The sequence below is a fragment of the Erpetoichthys calabaricus genome, chromosome 2, assembly GCF_900747795.2.
Source record: "Erpetoichthys calabaricus chromosome 2, fErpCal1.3, whole genome shotgun sequence".
Classification (NCBI taxonomy): Eukaryota; Metazoa; Chordata; class Cladistia; order Polypteriformes; family Polypteridae; genus Erpetoichthys; species Erpetoichthys calabaricus.
This window is the reverse complement of record NC_041395.2, coordinates 250,463,376-250,485,252: the sequence shown is the minus strand read 5'-3', so window position 1 is coordinate 250,485,252 and position 21,877 is coordinate 250,463,376. Positions and strand designations below refer to the sequence as shown.

General features: G+C 36.4%; 1 protein-coding gene across 39 annotated transcripts in view; it reads right to left on the bottom strand.

Moving 5' to 3' along the window:
• Positions 1-21,169, bottom strand: part of blnk (B cell linker) — a 374,165-nt gene extending 352,996 nt beyond the window's left edge. For all 39 annotated transcript variants that reach the window (XM_051923822.1, XM_051923832.1, XM_051923826.1 and 36 more), the window contains exons 1-2: positions 21,048-21,169; positions 9,012-9,074 (exon numbers count right to left, since the gene is read on the bottom strand). In XM_051923822.1, the coding sequence (XP_051779782.1) occupies positions 9,012-9,074; positions 21,048-21,122 (138 nt within the window). In that variant the 5' untranslated portion in view covers positions 21,123-21,169. The remainder of the gene's footprint in view (positions 1-9,011; positions 9,075-21,047) is intronic.
• Positions 21,170-21,877: the final 708 nt, after the last annotated feature.

Sequence of the window (21,877 nt, the reverse complement as noted above, 5' to 3'; positions counted from 1 at the left end):
TGACAAAAAACGTGACATAAAAACGCCACATAAAATTGTTGCACTTTTAGGTTTAGGATTTAGATAGATAGATAGATTATTAATCCCAAGGGGAAATTCACATAATATATATAGAGCAGATAGAAATAAAACTTAATGGTCAATACATTTAAAGTTAGATTATAGAGGGGCACCTGAACCATCATTGTGAGTTTGTTCCAGAACAATTATCATTATTCACTCATCCACTTGAAGTTCACTTTGCATTTAGAAAGTAACATTTTAGACTCTGCAGAGATTTCTTACCAAACATGTAGAAATTTTTTTTTTCTTTGCTTTCAGGCTTTCCTCCCAAGAATCTAAATATTTTCTGTTACTATTGCTACATTACTTGAGTGTGTACTCTTGTGAGCTAAAATGTATGCACAGAAAAGTAATATCCACATGATCTAAATATTGCAGTTTCATAAACACGTAAATAATTCATCCGTCCATTTTCTGAAAATGAATTTTTTGATTAGAGGAGATGAAAGACAAGAATCAACTTTAGATGAGATGCCAGTTCAGGGTAGGCCAACATCGCATATGTCTTCACGCTGGATCAAATTAGAGACAGTTACACTAAAGATATCTTTGGGGTGTGACAAGAAAACATAGAACCTGTAGTAAGCCTGTGTAGAAAAGTTGTGAATCAAGCCAAGGTCCCTGCAGGTCGACAGAACTATATTCTGCTGCTCATTCATTACACAGTATGAGTCATCATAATATTAAAGCAATCCAGAAGCAGTGGTTTCTTATAAAAAATAGTTCATTTCCTGTAATATGATAAATATTGTATAATCATTTTTAAAATATATACATTTGCATTTAGCTTAGGTCTTTTGTAGTTTTATGCATGTATGAGCCACAGGTTTAAATGGCTTTGCATTAGTACAGTATAGGTGACAATACTTTAAATTGTTTGTAATTATGGGTTTGCTGAAATATGACTTGCCTGTAAGATAAACTTATTTGTTAATTTTTATATTCATGCTAGTATTCTAAACTGAAACCCCTGTAAATATATAGTTATTAATGTGCACAGTTTTCAGGCTCATTCTTATGTCATCCCCAAATGTCACTTGTTTATTACAACTCCAAGGATCAATATTTTCTTTAGAAACAAAAAAGAGAGTGAATGTCTTACCCATAGAAATGTGAAGATTATGTTAATATGTAAGACTTTTTATTTTGCTATCAATATGTCTTGTACACTTTGTTTAAACTCCCATTTCAATTGGCCGTTTTACCCATATCTTTAGACAGCTGAATTTATGTCTTGGCCTTTTCATTGTCTCTGTTGAGATGGAGCATTCTCCTCATGTATGTGCACATTTTTTCCAGCTTTTCTGATACTTTCCAAAGATTTGTGTTTTAGGTTGACTGGCAACACAAAATTGGTCCTATATCACTGTATGTATATGTGTTAGTGCCCTGCAAATCACTGGAGCAGCATCTTTGATGGTGCTGTGTACTCTAATGCTACCACAATAGATTCTATATTAATGATACCCTGATTTTGAAGAAGTGGATTCAAAAAATGAATAGGTGGAATTAGTTCTTTCCAAGTCCTTTCACCAATGCAGATGTCTGCTGTTCATTATTCCCTTAAGGATTCTTTCTTTGCAGCAATCATGTTTCAAAATACAGCCATTATTAAATGATAATGTTGGCTGATGCTCTTAGTCTGTACAGTAATCTATTTTCCAAACTTCTTTTTCAAATATAAGGTTCAGAGTTGTCCCCAGCAATATCAGGAATAAGACAAGTACCAACTTTGGCCAGGCCTCAGTCCATCACAAAGCCCAGACATACATCCACTCATACTGGGCAAATTTTGGAATGGCAGATTAACTTAGCAAGTATATATGTTTTACTGAAAATCCATATATTTAACAGTTTGCACATGAAGTTCAAAAATGTATTCATTATTACATCTATCTGTATGGTATTAGTATATGACAGGTAAGTTGCAGATGTCATTGTGTTTATCAGGTGCTCTATACAGATGAAGGATTTAACAAACTTTATTCAGAGGCACAGCTAGTAATAGAATAACTTGTGTTTCAAAGTTTTATATTCTGCAGATGCAGTTATCGTGTTAAATTGAGCAGCAGCTCTCTGTGACATAATACAAGAAAGATAAGTTTGTAGAGTTGGCATATGCTCAACCAGACTTTCTGTGTTCTTAAGATAGCCTACAGGGACTTGAGCAAAAAAAAATTAAGTATGTCAAAGAATAGAAGTTGAATGTGATTACAAAGGCAAGAACGCACTGCATTCAATATTTTACTGTTTCCTTTACACAGATAAGGCAAAACACAAGTGGTAATTGCAGACTTGTGGAGCAGGTATAGTAAGTGCAACTAATTGGAAAGAACATGTCATGACCTGATTTTCTACATTTTGGAATAGTTCTTTTTACATTTCCCACTATTATATTAAAAAAGTTTTCTGTCATGTCTATATTATTCATAACTTCCACACTGCTTGTCCAATTGTTACTCCTACTGCGCCCATCCTCTCTCTGTACCACCTTATGACACTCTCAGTGCTGCTAACTCGCCTTTCAATGCAGTTGATAATAATGCAGAAAAGCAAATTATCTATTCAAGAATGTAGAATTTTAGATCGCAAGAGGAAAAACAGCGATAAGAGTTGATAATGAACGTCAAAAAAAAGAAAATGAACAAAAAAGAGCTGCATGTAATAAATATAAGAACAAAGGGAATCGTCCAATAAATGAGAAAGAGAAAAATATCCCAAACAATATGTGACCAGAAATGCAAAAAATTAATGTTTATAAAATGTAAGTTGGAGAATAAAGTAATTAATAATATTGTTTTTGATAAGGCGTTAATGTAATTTAATTTTTTATTTACTTTTTATTATGTTTTACTTTTTTACTTCTATTTTTTTACTTTAACTTTTTACTACGTTTTATTATTCATTGGTATTTAAAATAGACAGCTGTAGTTAAATGATTTTCTATCTATAATAACTAAGGACCAAGCCATCCTCCCGTGCTCCGCATACTCTTCTATATACCACCTCTTTAAATACAATCGCTTTCTCTAATGGAGGGGCACCCTGATGCCCTTCGAGCAGCTGACCCGCGTTATAGCACCTGGGTGTTGCCGAGCGAAACAAGCAGGGGATGGAGCCCCCTAGTTATATTTAAAGGCTATTTATTGGAGAAAAAAAGTAATCAAAAATTAGCAAAACAGAGAGTTAAATGCATGCTAAGGCTGTGTTTAAAGCTTCTTCCTCAGAGGTTTAAAGATCTACTGTTGAATCCTAGCCTGCCCATGTGCAGTTTGTTTGTTCTCCTTGTGCTTCTGTGCAATTTTCTGCCTTTGTTTCCTACCACGTTCTACCACTTTACATTAGTCCTGCATGAGAGAGTATGCTCTGTGAAACCTATGACCCATTTAAAGTTGGTTCCTGTTAGCTGGTTCAGAAAATGGGGTTGAAGTGAGCATGGATGTATAGCTTTAGAGAGCACATCCATTTTATCTCAGTATCTATATAGCACTACCTCTGTTTGCATTATTTATTTTTCTTTCCTATTTCTTTGTATAATGATCATACAATATACTTCGAATCCGTTTCTGTTCTCGCAGCTTATCTATTAACTAGCTGAAATGCCCAGTGTTGCCCAGGAGGAGAATAAAGTGTTTTTTTTTTAATTGTTTGAGGAAAAATATAATTAAAAAAAAAAAACTTTAAAAATAGCAATGAATTAACAAACAATGAAGACTCACTAATGTGTTTGTCTTGCAGTCTTGTATTTATGTTATCATCCAGTTGACGCTCGGAACCAGCCAACTATACTTAATTTCAAAAGCAACATTGGCGTACTCTTCCGTAGAGGCGCAGTGGTGCTCAAACATAAAGAATGCTGGCAGTCACTTCTAGTTCGCCCTCTGGTGGTCATTCCGAGTGTCAACTGGATGATAACATGCATACACGTTTGCAAGATCAAAGAAGGGGTGGGTTAGGGTTGATTTCATCCTACAGTATTTTAAGTCGACCAATGAGAAACATGTGTACCAAGTGTCATGAAAATCGCTCTAGCCGTTTGGAAGTGATGCTGGAAGATATATACATATACACACACACACACATTGACTTAATGAAACAGGACAAACTTTAAAAATATGGCACTGTATCTGATCATGTTCAGCTCTGACGGGAAAGTGTTCCCCACGTGGGGAGAAAAGCACATACCCATGATATCTCTGGCAATCAGCAGCTACCCTCTAAAACACACGTAGCTCTAATCTCTCTCTCAAAAATGTCAAACGTTACTCCTTAACAATCTGTAGATGATAATGTGTGTTGAACAAACAGGTATTGCTAGCTAAATGGAGGCAAGGGGCATCCCAACACATGGTGAGATGTACAGCAACTCAAACAGAGGCTGGCGAGGGAATGAGGAAGGCCCTGCCCCATTGCTCTTGGTCCACAGCCACTCTGTTGGATTTGCATAAATACATTGATACTGCAAGCAAACTATGGTAGTTAGCGCGATGAGAGAAGTCACAAAATCAACCGGAAAGTTCAAGCAAATAATAGAAAACAACCAGATCTAAACAAGGGGGCTCTGCCCCCTGCTCACTTCGCTCACCTACCCCCGGTGTTGGGTAACCCGAAATACATTGATGAATGTATGAGATATATTGGAGTGTAAAGGTGTAGATGACGAACAAAGGAAGTATATTCATTAATCCTAATGAATGTTCACTAATAGTGGACTCATTACAGAATAGTTGTCAGCTAATTGGCGGAATTGTTTAGCGGCTGTCTGTCGTTCCTTTCTTTGCCGTTTATCTATTGACTCTGCTGTTTGAGAGGCGCGTTGTAGGCACCTACGTTCATTAATTGTATTCAGGCAGGCTCGCTTCTGTATGTCCGTTAGTTGAGATGTTTCGTTTTGGAGCCGTGACTCCTTTGGTTGCGTTGTTTGAGAAGCGCGTTGTAGGCGCCTGTGTTCATTTGTTTTATCCAGGCGGGCTCGTTTTTGTAGCCCCATTAGTCGAGCTCTTTCTTTTTGGAGCCGTGCCTGCTTTGCTTGCGGCATTTCGGACGCGCGCTGTACGCGCCTGCGTTCATTGATTTTATCCAGGCGGGCTCGCTTTTGTATCTCCGTCAGTTGTGGTCTTTCGTTTTGAACCCGTGCCTGCTTTGCTTCCGCAGTTTCAGGCGTCTATGTACATTGTATTTGTCCATGCGGGCTCGTTTTTGTAGCTCCATTAGTCGAGCTGTTTGGTTTTGGAGCTAAGACAGTTTTGCTTCCGCGGTTTCAGACGTGCGTTGTAGGCGCCTACGTCTATTGTTTTTATCCATGCGGGCTCGCTTTTGTAGCTCCGTTAGTTGAGCTGGATCGTTTTGGAGCCGTGACTGTGACTCCATTAGTTATCCGTTGTATACCGTTAGTAATATGGATAATTGCACTTACTGTTAATACGGAGCGTTTTCTGTGGTTGTACTGTTAATAATGCATCACTGTAATGTGATTCACATATGCTGTATGGTTTGGACGTGTGAGGATGCCGTACGTTTAATACGGAGAGTTCGTTTATTCTTATTACCCGGACCATGCTGTGTAGTGTGGGCGTTTAGTTCAGAAGCGCGTTGTAGGCGCCTGCGCCTTTCGTACTTTCTCGCGCCTTCCGTACTATCTTTGTGGACTTTTGCGGACCCCGTAGTGTCTTCCGTTTGACTCTGGGGTGCAGTGCAGAATCCTCTTTTCTGTGTGGCGTTAGTTGAGCTATTTCGTTTTTGAGCCGTGACTCCTTCGTTCGCGGTGGATCAGACTTCGCTTGCGGTTTATGAGACGCGCACTGTAGGCGCCTGCGCACTATGTCTCCTGCGTCCATCGCCGTGTACCTGGGTCCATGCCTTCCGATTTACCATTCTCGGTTAGTAATATGGATTCGTTAAGTAATTGTCTCGTGAAAAGCGGACAGACATACAGACAGAACGCGCTTGGACCATGAAATTTTTAAAACCATTTCTTAGCGAGCACCTGTGGGCCAAGGGTAACCTACATTCCAAATTTGAAGTCCCAAGTCCTCATGGTATGGGAGATTTCGTGATGAGTGACTCAGCGGTATTTGGCTTTTATATATATATATAGATTTATTTATATATATATATATATATATATATATATATATATAGAAAGTATTGAAATCATCAGAACTACTCTGGGCATCTCTCTCCTAGGAATATTCGTGGTGCCAACGTGCTCGCATCGTTTGTGCATTAACAGCTAAGCGACTGCTTTCTCGGAGGTTTCTCTTTGCCGGTGTTCAGGCCTCGCTTGCGTATCCTCAGCGCTGGAGCCCTTACCCTGACTCTGCCTCACACTTCTGGGCTGGACAGACACACACACTTCCATGCGTAGATGTCTATATATATATATATGATATATATATATATATATATATATATGGCTGTTCGAGTCACAAAGACATAGTTAGGATGCTAACTTTGCCAACTCTATTTAATTTCAAAAGCAACAGGGGTGCGGTGGTGCTTAAACATAAAGAATGCTGGCAGTCACCTCCAGTTCGCCCTCTGGTGGTCGTTCCGAGTGTCAACTGGATGATAACATGCATACAAGACTGCAAGATCAGCCCCCACCCTACCCAAAAGAGGTGGGTTAGGGCTGATTTCACCCTACAGCATTTTTAGTTGATCAATGAGAAACATGTGCACCAAGTTTCATGAAAATTGCTCCAGCCGTTCGAACGTGATGCTGGAACATACATACATACATACACACATTGACTTTTATATATATAGACTAGTGGGCTCAACCACCCCCGTGTTTGGTTTACCGGATATACAATTTAAAGAGATTGTTATTTTCATGGGAATTGTTACATATGCATTATTTTCACTTTTACTTTAAAAACTTTTGTAAAAACAATACTTGTCCTTTATTTCTGGCCCCGTGCGTGGTTACATCTCTTTCTCGCAAGACGTATAACACTGCTCGCGTTGTGAAGGGGGGGGTGGGGGCGGTTGAATGCACGCTAAGGAGAAGCAGTCGGATCATCTGCTGGCTTTCTGCTGCTGGCGAGCTGCGTGATTTGCTTGTCGGTTGTCATTGTTTTAAGAGCTGGGAGCACATGAAGCATGTCTGCCAACAGCAATCCAACAACTGCTAGGTTAGATGTCTGTGGACTTGTTTTAAATTATGGCTCACTACCTTGACTTGTGTGACGTTGTAAAAACAATAATTGTCCTTTATTTCCGGCCCCGAGCATGGTTAAATCTCTTTCTTGCAGGACGTATAATGCAGCTCGCGTTGTGAAGGGGAGCACCGATCATTTTAAAGCCTGTATAGCCACTGTACTTTTTGCCACTTCGTGTCTCTGCTGCTCACGTTGTGATCGCTTCTCCATGATCATAAATATACACCTGACTGAATTGTATTTTCTTTGAAATTAAACTTGTTGTTGCTTTAGCTGTTGCGGGACCACAGATTCTCATAGCGTATGGTCCATTATTGTGTAAATCTACGTTTTGTGCATTGAATGATGCGAAGGCGAAAATACTTTGTTTTCTGCTCTTTGCCTTTTATTTCTGACCTCGCTTTTTCCTGCTATTTTTTCAATTACACCTGGTCCTGATGATTAATTTCCTTTTGTTTGCACTAATGCGATCTTTTAGTCGTCGACGTTTCATTTATAACGTATTGTCCTTTATACACTTTATATGCACTGAGACCCCAGGATCTGTGTGTGTTGCATGCCTTTACACTACTGATTTTTTTGCTGGCCATGCTCTGATATTGCTTGTAAGTAGGGCGTGTCTTGCAAGAATCTCATGTTCTATATCCCCACGAGACACTCTGTGGCCATTCTCTTTCGTCTTGCGGGTCTTTTATTTGTCTTCCATGATCTTAATGTGACAATCACGTATTGTCTCCTAGTCATTCCCTCCCACAGGATTTTTTTTTATAATAGAGAGATTCATTTGTTGCTTCTTTACTTTGACATTTTTGTGAATGAAGCTATACTAAAATAAATAATAATCAAACACTTTTATTTTAACATGGACTGGTGCCCACATTGTGCAGGACTGATTCTTGCCTTGTACCTGAAACTGTCTAAATAACGTTCTGTCTCTCTTGTCCCTGAATTGGATAAAGCAAGTTCAATAATGAATGGACTTCTATCTTAACAGACAAGAGTTAAGTTGAAAACTAGATTTCTGAGTGCACTTTAAGTTTTAATATCCCTTTAAACTTTAAGGTATATGCACTACTGTAAGAATATCAATTATTAATCTCACACCAAAAAAAGTACCTTTAACATTTATCAAGTGTGTTCACTAGTATGGTAAATCTTGTAAAAACCAATAGCAGTGATAAATGATAACTGTTGTACCCAAAATATGGTGATACATCAAATTATGCAAGCAGAGTGACAGCATTTCAAATATTGCATTCAAGAAAACAGTTGTAACTGACTCTTCATGGCACTCATATGCCATGAAAAAATCTTTACCAAAATGGAATGGAAACCCTCCTTCTCTAAAATGCGTTAGTATTGATCTGCATCCATTTAAAACCCTTTAGTCTAAACTGTTGTAAACCTTCAATTTGCATTTCATTATGTTTCATTATTTTAAACAGAATAACTATTGCATGATTTTGGTCATTCTGGTGATGTCATCAAAACTAATTAATTACACTGTGAAAATTCTTTGGAAGTAACTTTAAGTATTTTAGCCAGTTGTTTTTCTGATTTAATAAGGAGAAGAAAATGCATTCTATTAAACATTTGAGCAGTGTGTTTTTTTTCTATGAATTCTAAGAACTGGCACTTAAATATCTGCTTTAATCCGGTGATCTGACATGAGTTCTTTAAGAGCAAAGACCTAATACCACGAAATGAGAGTACTGTGTGAAAAAACATTGTCTGAGGTCAAATACAATCTCTCACTAGCACAATGCAACAAAAACTTTTTCTTACCAAAAATCTTTGGCCATTGATCTTCATCCTTTCCACTGTCAGTGCGCAGTCTTTCATTCCATTCTGTATTTGTTAGAAATAATTTTATTATACTATGTGGTAAATGGTAAAAATAAAGCAAACATTTTTAAAGTCTGAGCCAATATATCTTTTCTATACACTATAAATTGCTTAGTTGTTTAAAAGGTAAAATCCCAAATTATCATTTAATAATCCTAAAGAAAACAAATTCAGGCAGTTCTCTCTTTGGGTTTATTCAGTTCATTAAACAAGCCAATTTGGCTGATACTCTGCCTTAACTAAGGGGCCCCATGGCAATTTACAACTGTAATAAAACGGTACACTAAGCTATTATTTTCTTTAACTATTATAACTGAACAACTTCTGCAATTGTTACCAGAGGAAATCAACAAAATGATTGCCTGGTTTGCATGGGGTTCAAATTTATAAAGCATTTCCAGAATTCTTTTTTTTTTAATATATTAAAAATTTTGTATGCAAAACAAAGAGAAAAAAACATAGATGGAATATAATTAAGTAATATATTAGTCTAGTTTGTGAATAATTTATCTTCAGTATCCATTGCAAAGACAGAAAAAGAAATAAAGAACTTTGTTCATATCATTCAATCTAAAAAAACAATGTCCCAGTTCAGTATATTCATTAAATGTTTATGATTATAGGTAGAATAGCTGGTTAAATTCTTTTGTGAATTATAATACTTGATAAAAAATAATAATTGTATTTTCCAGATGCCTAGTTAAATACAATGTGACAGTTTGCTAAGTAACTGGAATTTTAGGATGTCACGTTTTTTATTCAAGTTTATTGTTCAAAGAGTGAAATTTGGTTTGTCAGCAGATTTTTAACCAAGAAAGCAAGACATCACATTAAAGGCACAGCAAACCAGAACCTATCAAACTGTACAAATTAATGAAACATAATAGTGACCATAATAATCATGATATAATATCAGATAATACATACTACATATAAAAATTAAAACAACATTTTGACTCAACCAAAGTGATTGTCAAGAATGATAACTGTTGGGCAAACAAGATAATTCTGTAGATGTTTATTGAACTAAATCTTATTTAGAAAAGTTACGTCAGTAGAAATTAAAGAATATTTGAAGAAGTTGCTTTTTGTCTTCAGAAAATGGAATATGTGACATGATGGGAACAATTGAAATTATGAATGTAGTAGGCAAGTTCTGCCTGAGAGAATACACTCTGCTTTTTGCAATATTTACTTATTAAAAGGGCGTGTCAGATTTGACTGTTGGGACCTTCTCATTTTACTACTCGGTCTTACGATTTCATGTATCCTATTTTTGTTGCTAACATTAAGATTTCCAAACAAAGCCAGCAGAACATGAGGTAAAACAGGCAAAGTACAAAATTTATAAAAATCAGATTAAAGAAGTCAAGTTTAAAAAAATAACAAACAAAAAAAACACTAAAAAAGGTAGAGGTAGAGACACTCGTATCCCTTTTTGCAAACTGCTCCTGTGTTCAGATTAAAAAAAGACTCATCAGGACAATTAATAAAGCTGTGGTACAATCTGAGCAGGTCTGTTCATCTTACTGCCATCTTCAACCATATTATTGACAGCAAATGCTTTCTATATGTGTTTTGTTATTTGTGTTTTATTTGTTTATATACTGTATATATATATATTTTGAGCTTCTTTAAAACGTTACTTTTATCCCTAAAGGGTAAACATCTATCTATCTATCTATCTATCTATCTATCTATCTATCTATCTATCTATCTATCTATCTATCTATCTATCTATCTATCTATCTATCTATCTATCTATCTATCTATCTATCTATCTATCTATCTATCTATCTATCTATCTATCTATCTATCTATCTATCCATCCCCAGTGGGAAATTATAAATAAACATACACACACACACACTTTGGTTTAAACACACAACAGAATGACTATAAAGCAAAAAAATTTAAATTCCAGCCCAGCACATCACTGCACAGAAAATTTCTCTGGCCATCACAGAGTTATAGAAAATGTGGAGAATGTCACTTTCCACAGGTACGCAGTCTCCTAAGGAAAAAGTAGCCTGCTGTGCCTTTTCTTATATTGTTTCCCATGTGTACCAAGACCAGTACAGCCTGTCATTAATGTGGACCACCTCTACATCCACTCCTTGAATCGTGACAGGACATTAAGGCTCTTTGGTGTGGTGAAAATCAACAACCAGTTCCTTGGTTTTGCTGGTGTTAAGATGCAGAGAATTCCCTTAACTGCATTCATTAATTAATTTTTTTTTGGCTATTTCTGGCTCTATGGAAATTGTAGCAGGTCTATTAAGATTGACCTGTGTCATTGTACTACAGAGAAAAGGTGTTTATTTTATTTTATTTTATTTAATGTTTTGGTGTTGAGACTCTACATTCTTTTCCAAACTGGGTTAATAATGAGTTGAGAAAGAAGCACCAAAGGAATAAAACATTTGTATAAGGTGTATAACATCAATGTGAATTGTAGGGCTTATGAATTAATGAGGACAACCATTAAGAAGGATATTAGGGAAGTTAAAAGGTAGTTAGAGGGGAATATTGCAGATAAGCTGAAGCATGACCCAAAAAGATTCTTTCAGTGCTTTAGTAGTAAAAGAACAGTAAAGAAGGAAGTGGAATGTATTGGGCATAATTCAGAGGAATTCAAATTTATAGACAGAAAGTGAATAACCTTCTAGCAGTAACAGGGACTACTAAGGAGCTACTGGGGGATTTGGAAATTGTAGAGGGAGAGATACTTCGTAGATTAAATAGGCTGAAATCAAACAAGTCTCTTGTACCAAATAATATTTATCCTCAAGTGCTTAATGAGATTATTGAATACCTATATAAACCCCTGGCTCATATTTTAGGAAGCTCACTGCACACTGGGGAAATTCTGGAATAATATCCTGTTATATAAAAAAGATGATTGGGCAAATTCAAGTAACTATAGACCAGTAAGATTAATGTGCATCTCAGGTAAATTAGTAGAAGAAATTATTAAGGAAAAGACTGTGCAACACATGACAAGAACAGGAATTTTACTGAACAGTCAGCATTGGTTCAGATGAGGTAGGTCATGGTTTACTAACATGCTAGAATTCTATGAAGAAGCTACAAAAGAATATGACATAGAGGGTGTGAATATGATAATACTTATTTTGACTTTAAGAGAACACTTGACAAGGTACCACATGAGGCGCTGGAAATGAAACTAAAAGTCATGGATATTCAGGGTGAAGTGTGTAGATGGGTACAGAATTGGCTAAAACACAGGGGGAGCAGAGAATTATGGTTCAAGAAACCATGTTAGAATTCGGTGATGTTAGGAATGGTGTCTCTCAGGTGCCAGCGGTAGGGCTGCTGCTGTATTTAATATATACAAATGATTTAGAATATAAATACCAAGCTAGGTGGATTTATCTATAATCTAGAATCTGTTGAATCATTGGACAGCATATAGGCTTGGGCAGATTTGGGGCACATGAAGTTTAATGTAAGTAAATGTAAAGTATGACACATAGGAAGTAAAAATGTTAGATTTGAATACATAATTGGAGGTCTGAAAAATAAAAATACACCTTATGAGAAAGGTTTAGGAGTTGTACTGGACTTGTCACTATCAACTTCCAGAAAGTGTTCAGAATCCATTAAGAAGGATAACAGAATGTTAGCTTATATAGCACGATGTGTAGAGTACAAGTCAGAGGAGGTTATGCTGAAGCTTTATAACACACTTGTATTGTATTGTTTACGAGGGGAGGAGTTATGAAGAAAGATTAAAAGAACTGAGACTTTTTAATTTAACCAAAAGGATATTAAGAGGTGACATGATTAAAGCATTTAAAATTATGAAAGGAATTAGTACAGTGGATCGAGATTATTACTTTAAAATGAATTCAAGTATAACACGGGTGCACAAATGGATACTTCTTAATGGTAAATTTTATACAAACATTAGGAAGTTTTTCTTCACACAGAGAACAATAGACACATGGAATATGTTAGCAAGTAGTGTGGTTGAAAGTGGGACTCTAGGGACCTTCAAAACTAGACATGACACGATTGTGGAAGAAATAAGGCAATAGGACTGTTGAGCTTTGTTGGGCTGAATGGCTTGTCCTCTTCACAAATTTTTGTAATGTTCTACTGTTCCACTGTTCTTTGAAGCTGTAAACGAAAATATGCCTTCCATGTTTATGAGGCATTCTTGTGATAATGAAGGGAAACTAGAAATAATTATTTTATTTCAGATTCTTGGAACTTTTTTTCTTGCGGTAAGAATATATTTTCTGTTTACTTGTCTTCTCACAGCCTCTTTCATTGGTGGAATTATGACAACTTAGTAAGCCCTAGTGCCACGATATATTTTGCTTATAATCCTAACTGTTCTTTTGCAATTCTGTTTCTACCTCAGTTATGTTCTGGCAATATTTGTAACAACAGATAGATGGTCGCTTAAATAATATTACAGTGAGTTGGTGCTGCTGAAGTGGCCCAAGTGAGTGTGTGTGTGTGTGTGTGTTTGCCCTGTAGTGGACTGCATGCTGTCTGGGTTTTTTTTCTACCTTATGGCCAGATCTTGCTGTCATAGGCTCCAGCTTCCTCATGACCCTGCCTTGGATGAGCAGGTTAGTAAGATGGATGAATGGATGATTGGATTCCTATCTGTTCAGGTCTTGTCACTTGCTTACATACTGTGTGACTGCTTAATATTCTGTCCCACTGAAGCACATGTGTGCATCATCATACTAGCAGCACTAGGTAATCTTTGTGACATGAAGAAAGACATTTCTGTTCAGTGAAAGAATAAAAGCAATCATAAGTATGCCTTTTCAGTTATTATTGTATAGTTGTCTATGAAACCAGACATCAATTCACATCTACACATCAACATTCAATAATATCAAAAATAGGTGCTTGGCAATAGTTTTCCAAAGTGAATCCACACCCTTGGAGCTAAGTTCCTGCTAACTGTTTTATGCAAGCTGCAGTAAAGACAGTAACCCTGGAATTGAAACATTCCCATGAGGGAAAATGAACAGGGTAGTTGGAAAGTGACATGTACAGCCAGTCTCCTGTTGTGCAAATTCTGTGTAATCTCAAGACAAGGATCAATACTTGCTAACATTTTTGGCTTGAAAAATTGATGTATTTAGTAAGTTTTAAGAGTTTTTCTATTCACCTATGGAGCCATGTACCGTTTAGCCCCATTGTAAGCTGCAAGAACAGATAGGACAAGAACAAGACCTACTTTCAGCTAGAGGGTATTCAGTTCCGGGTTGGCACTTACTAGGCTTTGCTGTCCCTTTAACAGTGAGGGCAACATATATGTAACATGGGAGACCAGGTCTTTAAAGGCAACTTAAGATGCTGAGGTTCAAGGATATTAAAGATTGCTAAGGTGGTTATTCAAACACCTGGCTGCAAAAGACCCCAGGAAGTAGACTTAAAAGCCACCTTTTCACCAAATAAATTTTGAGTCAACAGTCAATACAAATTTCCATACCGGATCGGTCAAGCCCCAGGTGAAAAACAACCGCCACCAGTACTGTTAGCCAACAGGGTGCTGGCAGAAATTGGGCTACTGTTGGCCGAAGAAGAAGAAGGAGATGTGGTGAGAGAGGACATGCAGGTGATGGGTGTAACAGAACAAGATGCAAAGGATAGAAATACATGGAAGAAGATGATCTGCTGTGGCAAGCCCCAACGGGAGCAGCCAAAAGAAGAAGAAGAAGTCAATGGGATAACTGGAGATTCAATTGGCTGGAGGAGGAAAGATTAGTATTAAGAGAATATATGAGAGAAAGGGAGAGAGAGAAAGAGGATGTGTGGAAGTAACTGCTTTTGGCAATACTGGAGAGGTGTTCAAGTCATCACAGGGTGCATGAATTATAGCACCTTCAGAGGTAGGCCAAATGTCAGCATGATTCATTTATCTTTTTGTTTACTTAGTATTATGTTCCTTCTTGGGCTCATCCCTCCCATGTATTATTTTGTAAATAAAGATGATTTTTTTATACATTGATATAATTCATTGTGTTGATGGCTGCCAAAAAGATAAGGGTTCCTTTCTACTTGCATAGTTATTATTTTTCTTAAAATCAATTATGATTTCTTTTCATTTTCTTTGTGTGATTTCAGTGTGTGTCCCAGAACTGAAGAAATGTCCCTAATTTTTCTGCAGAGTGATCAACTGGGTTATGGTTATGCTTTCAGAAAATAGACACATTTGTTATATTTGTACTATATAGAATTTTTGTTTGATAATAACTGATATAAATTAATTAATTCATTTTCTGAACCTGCTTATTTTAATAAAAAAAAGTCACAAGGGTTCAGGTTTTGGCAGCACTGGGTACAACACAGAAATTAGCCCAGAATGGGGTACCATTTCAATGCAGGGCACATTGAACTCACACACCACACCAATTTCAGTCTCATCAGCACATCACTGGAATATGGGCAGAAATTACAGAATTCCAATCAAACCATCATTATTATAAATTAAGACCTGTATCAATTATACTTGAATTAAAGTAGAAAACGGCAGTATAGAATATATCAATTTTAAGTATCTTATATTGAAAAAGAATACTCACCCATCCTGCTTATTACAAATGTTCATCAATCAACAACAATCTTTAAATCAAGCTCACATGCTTCCATATTATACACACATTTCAAGCAAAAGATGGCCCAGGTAATTGTTTTTTGAAAATAATTCTCCACCTCCAGGTATAAAGCCATGGTGTCAAAGGGATGTAGTCATAATGCCTTTCCCCACTGTCTCCTAATTCAACATGCTGCGTGGTATTATTTGCCAGTAAAGAGACCAGCACTTTATGGCATCAATAAAAATCAATTTTTTCCATTCAGTGTGCTGCTTGCTTATGTATTTTAATGTTGCGTATGTCCTTATTAACAGAGGGTAGGTCATGTTTATAGGCAAGCAACTAAGGGCCAGAGTGTATTGAGTCAGTTATTTGCTATTCATTAAAACAAACAAGTCATCTTCTTTAGGTTAATCATATTTGTTATCCTGCTGTGGACTCGTGAACTGTATGGAGTTGGCTCTTGCACTTGGTGCAGCCTGGGTGTGCTCTGGATACCCTTGGCCATGTATTGATAAAATAAATACTGTAGATATTTTCAGTATATTGTGCTTTATGTTTTGCCCTATAAGGGTTTTTGCTTCAGTACTGCTTATATTTTTTAAAGGTAGATTTGGGGTAAAGTGAATCATTGATATGAGTTAAGATGGAAACTTTAGGGATGCTCTGTATGATTGAAGCTAATTTGGACTCACTTGTAATTGTATAATAGACTGCCAGATATTCAAAGTAGGATAAAATATCACCAAGGACCAGAATTAGGCTGTTGCCGTTAGACTCTAGAAGCCCCGTGACTGCACTTCTTCCTGTCTGCATGTCTTTCTAACTCATTCTCAGATTTTATTAAGAAGTTTCATTATGGAGCCTGATGCTTGATAAAAGCTGGCTCCCTAAGACCCTTTAATAGAGACAGTGGGCTATATAATGGTTAGTGATTAAGTGTATTAGATTAAATCTGACACTATTAAATAATATTGTTCTACTTCTTGCCTGCTGGCGACATACGCAAACTGACTCAATGGCTTCTGCTCATCAATCCTATATTATAACTGATGCTTTAAAGCTGATGGACACAGAGACTATGCCATTGCTCACTAACCATAAACCAGAAGATAACAATGCTTTGCTGAAGCCCAGCAAACTAATCATGTAATTTGAAAACAAATTATGGCAGATGTTTATTCAGTTTCTGGGGTGGCTGGTTGTCACGTTGGCCTAGTTCAGACAGATTTTTAACTTTCCAAATAAGTGTGCATCTCCAAAGGTTTATTTTGCCTCTCATCACTATATACTGTACATGAGTATATTTTTTCTTATCTACCTTTGTCAACTGACTTCATCTTACTGTACCTTTCAACACTAAAAGCCCTTGAGCTAGAATGAATAGATGTATTAATTTATCTTATACTAGGGGGCCAAGCCCCCTGGTGCCTTTGGTGCCCAACCCCCAGTTGCGGCCAGAATATTAGTAAAATCTGTAAATGTACAAAAGAAAAATTATTATTTATTGGAGTCAACATCACGAAATTCTATAAATATGTAAAAGAAAAATTAATTATTATTTAACAGACTAAATATTATGAAATGAGAATAAAATATTTACTCTCTTACCGATTGCATTATTCCCGTTAAACTGAGGTCCACTATGCTCGATGAGTATTTATAAGAGACTAAATAAATGATCCATTCATTTTAACTGACATTCTTATAGATAAAAAAACTTTAAAAAAAAAATGACGCATTTAAATAACAGGAAAAATCACATGAATACTAAAGTGGTATGCAATGGATCATAGTAACTCAGCTAACTAAATCACCTAAATACGAACATTGGTGTTATGAATAGATCATTTTTTTTTAATAGTTTGTTCCTGTGAAAGAAAGTTTACTCGATCAAAAATATAAACCACGTCTTTCTTGATATTTTGGTTTATAATTTAAAAACAGAATAAGAATCTGAAAATCTAACAATATCACATTAAAGTTCGATAAATTCTGAAAAGAATGATACCAAACATATATATGTAGGTTTTAAAATAAGCCCAATTTAAAGTGTGACAAAAAACGTAACATAAAATCGTTGCACAAAATGATTGCACTTTTAGGCTTAGGATTATATATACATATATAGAGTAGGTAATAAATAAGAAGGATTGTGGCACCTCAACGCACCCAGAAAAAAGTCAATGATCTACAGATATAATGGTGCATTTATTACTTGAAATGTATGCCACTTGGCCTTGAATGTCTGTCTGTTCAGTGGAATAATCTGCCTGCTTGCCCATCCCAAAGTGCCACCAAAAGCACTCTACTCTTATGCTCTCTATTTCTCACTGACTTATGACCATAGTCTCTTCCACTTGCTCGTGAGCCTTCTCCTAAAACTCTCTGCAGAACTTAAAACGTAATGAGTCATTTTATAAGGCAGATTTAAATAACCTCCCATTATCACTGCTATCCAAACCGTAGAGATAATTTGCATACAGACACTAGGCTACAACTCCCTCCTGTAGCTCATATTTTCCCTATACTCCCTGTGCCATAGGTAGCAAATAAAACGTTAATGGTTCCAAGGCCTCTCTTTATCTCTCCTCTTAAAGAAGCAGCAAGACCCTACTTCTCTAACTCAGAGACCCTTGTGCAGCACCTAAGTGGAGGATTTTGATGTCCTTGAGAGATAAACCTTATCTCAGCTTCACTGGCTAGGGACTAAAATGGTAACTGACTCACCCTGCAGGATTTCCCTAATAGGGAAAAGAATCAGTCAGGCACCTGACCCCTAGCAAGATTGTAAAATATTTGCATGTTTCTTCCCAGGGTGCCACACTCTCTCTCTTGCTCTCTTTGTCTACTGCTTTGAGGCCTCCATGTTTTGCACTTCTTATGTGTAATATGGTCTTCCACTTTCTAGGTGGTACCTTGCTTTCCAAATTCAGTTGCTTTCTCCCAGCCTGCGTAGGCATCTTTCTTATGCAAAGGTGTTTTTAATGAAACTTTATGCTCTCCAGTTCTGCTTGATGGTACTCTTGCTGCAACAATCATAACTACTGAATGACCCTCCACACCATAATATCATTCTCTAAGTATGTAATATATTTTCCTATTTTATATTTGTAATGTTGTACAGTATGCAATTCTAGACCCTTAAGAGAGTATGGGTTAAGAATAAAAAAGATCTGAATTGTATATCTTAGGTTTATAACTACTGACAGTCTGACAGTCACACCATTCTGTTTTTTAGAATGATTTTTAAAATGCATCTGTTAATTCCTTATAAGTTATTTTACTTTTTTCTTTAGATCTTCATTGTTCTTGCCACATTTTGCTTGAAATTTGGCTTAAAAACATCTTCTTTCTTTAAAGAGCCATGAAAATTATGATGAGAGCTAATACTTGACAAAACAGTTGTTTGCTAATAATGATTTTACTGCAAGTAATCTTTGATCTACAATGGATGTGCTTTCCACCAGCACTCCTAGTCTGTTCCAGTCAGCAGGGTCTCACTATTTCAGCCTTGCTACCATCCCATTAAGAAAAATTTCAATCGCAAATCCTGAGCTTTTGCTGACTTTTATGATAAGTGGTGTTTCTTAACTCTGGTGGGGCTGGTAAATTAAAATTAAGAGGATCAAGCCATGACCTCCTGGCATGCCATCCAGGGCTGGCTCCTGCTAAGATAAGTGTCCCTGAGCTGGATAAGGTGGTACAAAAAATGGATGAATGTATAAATATTATGATTTCAGTTTTAAGGACCATTGCCCTTGATTGTGTACGTGTGTCAAATACAAAGAGGACTGTTCATTTATGTTAGGTAGAATGCTCAGAGGGACCTGGGCGGTCTCATGGTCTGGTAGCCCTGCAGATTTTATTTTTTTTCTCCAGCCGTCTGGAGTTTTTTTGTTTTTTCTGTCCTCCCTGGCCATTGGACCTTAACACTAATTAACATAGAATAAGAGTGTCTTATTTTAATTTTCACTTTGTCTTTTTTCTCTTTTCTTCATCATGTAAAACACTTTGAGCTACATTATTTGTATGAAAATGTGCTGTATAAATAAATCATGTTGTTGTTGTTGCATACTCTCATCAAAAAGGTCTAGATGCTTTGAATTTTGTCTAGAGTTGGTACCAGGCATTAAGTAGTAAGACATATAGACAAAGCTCACTTCCTAAAATCTTCAAATATGAAAACACTTCAGCTACTTCAGGTCTCTATTTAGAACGTTAGGTGACAAATCCAGTTAAGCGTCAGTGTTTGGAGGTTGTACACACACCGAATAGCTGAGTGAATGAGAATTTCCTCAATAAATAAAATGAGTGCCGGTCAAGTCAGAGGAGCTCTAAATGTTTTGTGTACTTTTGATACTTATCTTTGACGGTTAGAGAATGGCACTATTTCTTGCTATTTAAAGCCTGTATATTTCTCCCTAATACCAGAGTGAAGCAGCTTAACTGTTGTTGAGTCACTCCACATGAGCCATGTCTTTAGGTAACTTATCCTTTTTGCTGCAGATGCTCTTTACATTTCTGTATTTTGGTAGCAGTGTTTTGAATGACATCCTATTGTTATTAGTGTTTGTCTGAATAATGTTTCTGTTATACAGATTGTATTAAATGATACTGCCTGAATAATGCAGACCATTAGAAGACATACTTCATCCTGCAACCACACTCATTGATACTAGGCTAGTTAAGAGACACCAACTAACCAACATACACATATTTGAGATGTGGGGAAAAATGGGTAAAACCAATAGGAACACAGGAGGAACACTCACATTCCACATAGACAATGCCTAGATCTGAACCTGAATCCAAGTCCCTACATCTGTCAGGCAGTAGCTATGCCACCTCTGTTTAAATTAAAAAAGCTAAATTACCAACTTATTGTAAATAAAGAGTAAGTCTGCTTTTTCCATTGCACATCTTAAAGAGTCTTTCTTAAGCAACCAGCCTTAGATGGGACAGCATTCCATTACTGAGCAAATTCACTCTCACACTTACACTTACCCAAATCAGGCTGATTTAGGGATGGCAGTTATCCCGACATGCCCATCTGTGGGATGTGGGAGAAAACTCAAATTCTACTACTGAATTTTTAAATCTGCTATCCTAGTCTCATTATGTTCTGTGACCAGTTGGAATACACAAATTTGAAATGTAATACAAACATACCATAGTTTATTAGAAATAGTTAATATGCTGGGCATAACATTTCCATGAGAAAATTAAACCCAAATTTAGAATAATATGTAAAGTTCCTTTAGGAAGTTATCTAAAAATAGCACTGAACAAAAATGCAATTTTTTTTTAAAACAAATCGGCACAGCTGCTTTGTAAGTGCATTCACATTACATTCAGATATAAATTATTATAGATTATAAAGACTTACCTGACTGAGAAAACATGCCACTTTTCTTGAGTTCCATGTTTCAAACTCACTTCTCAGTGGAAGCTTTGTGGCCATGGCTGCAACAAAACAAGGAAGTTTCTAGTCAAATGTCGAGGTTAGACTGATAATAAATCTACACTTGGCTTCTCTTTATTTAGCCTATTTACAGTGACTTTAAAGGAGGAAGTTCTTTAAACCTCAGGCAGAATGTGTTGACTCATTAACTTTTCAAGTGTATTGTTTGTAATAATGAATGTATTATATAGGGCTCTATAAAATATTGTTTTCCTGGTTTATAGAAATAATTTTTAAGACATGCAAAAATAGGTTTATTTGGAACATCATTTTCAATAATAAGAAAATAATTGATAATTATTGAATAATTGAATGTCATGTGGTCCTGTCTTATAACTCCTCTCATCCTATCCACATTGCAGCATTTGTGACCAGTTGGGGGCGCACTGACAAAGAAAATTACATACTGTGTTAGCATGTGGTTTGTGATATATAGCACAACCTTTTTTAGCTTTCACTTTCTCCCTCTTTTTTAATTTTATGATTTTACAGCCTGTTTAGGAGAAATATGGAATGCCTTCTCTGGTTAAAATCCTCTCCTTTTTTAAGTATTAAAGAATTGGGGGAAGAAAACAAAAAGTGTCATCTTAGATATTAGAACACACTCACCTTTCTACCAATGTATAGTTACATTTAGGCTGATGGTTTCGTCTCAGGTCAGATAATCCTTGCTTAAATAAAATAACCATGTGACTTTGTCATTGGTAAAACCTATTTCATCTGCCCAGTCCTTAACAGTCATAACATAAGTGTTT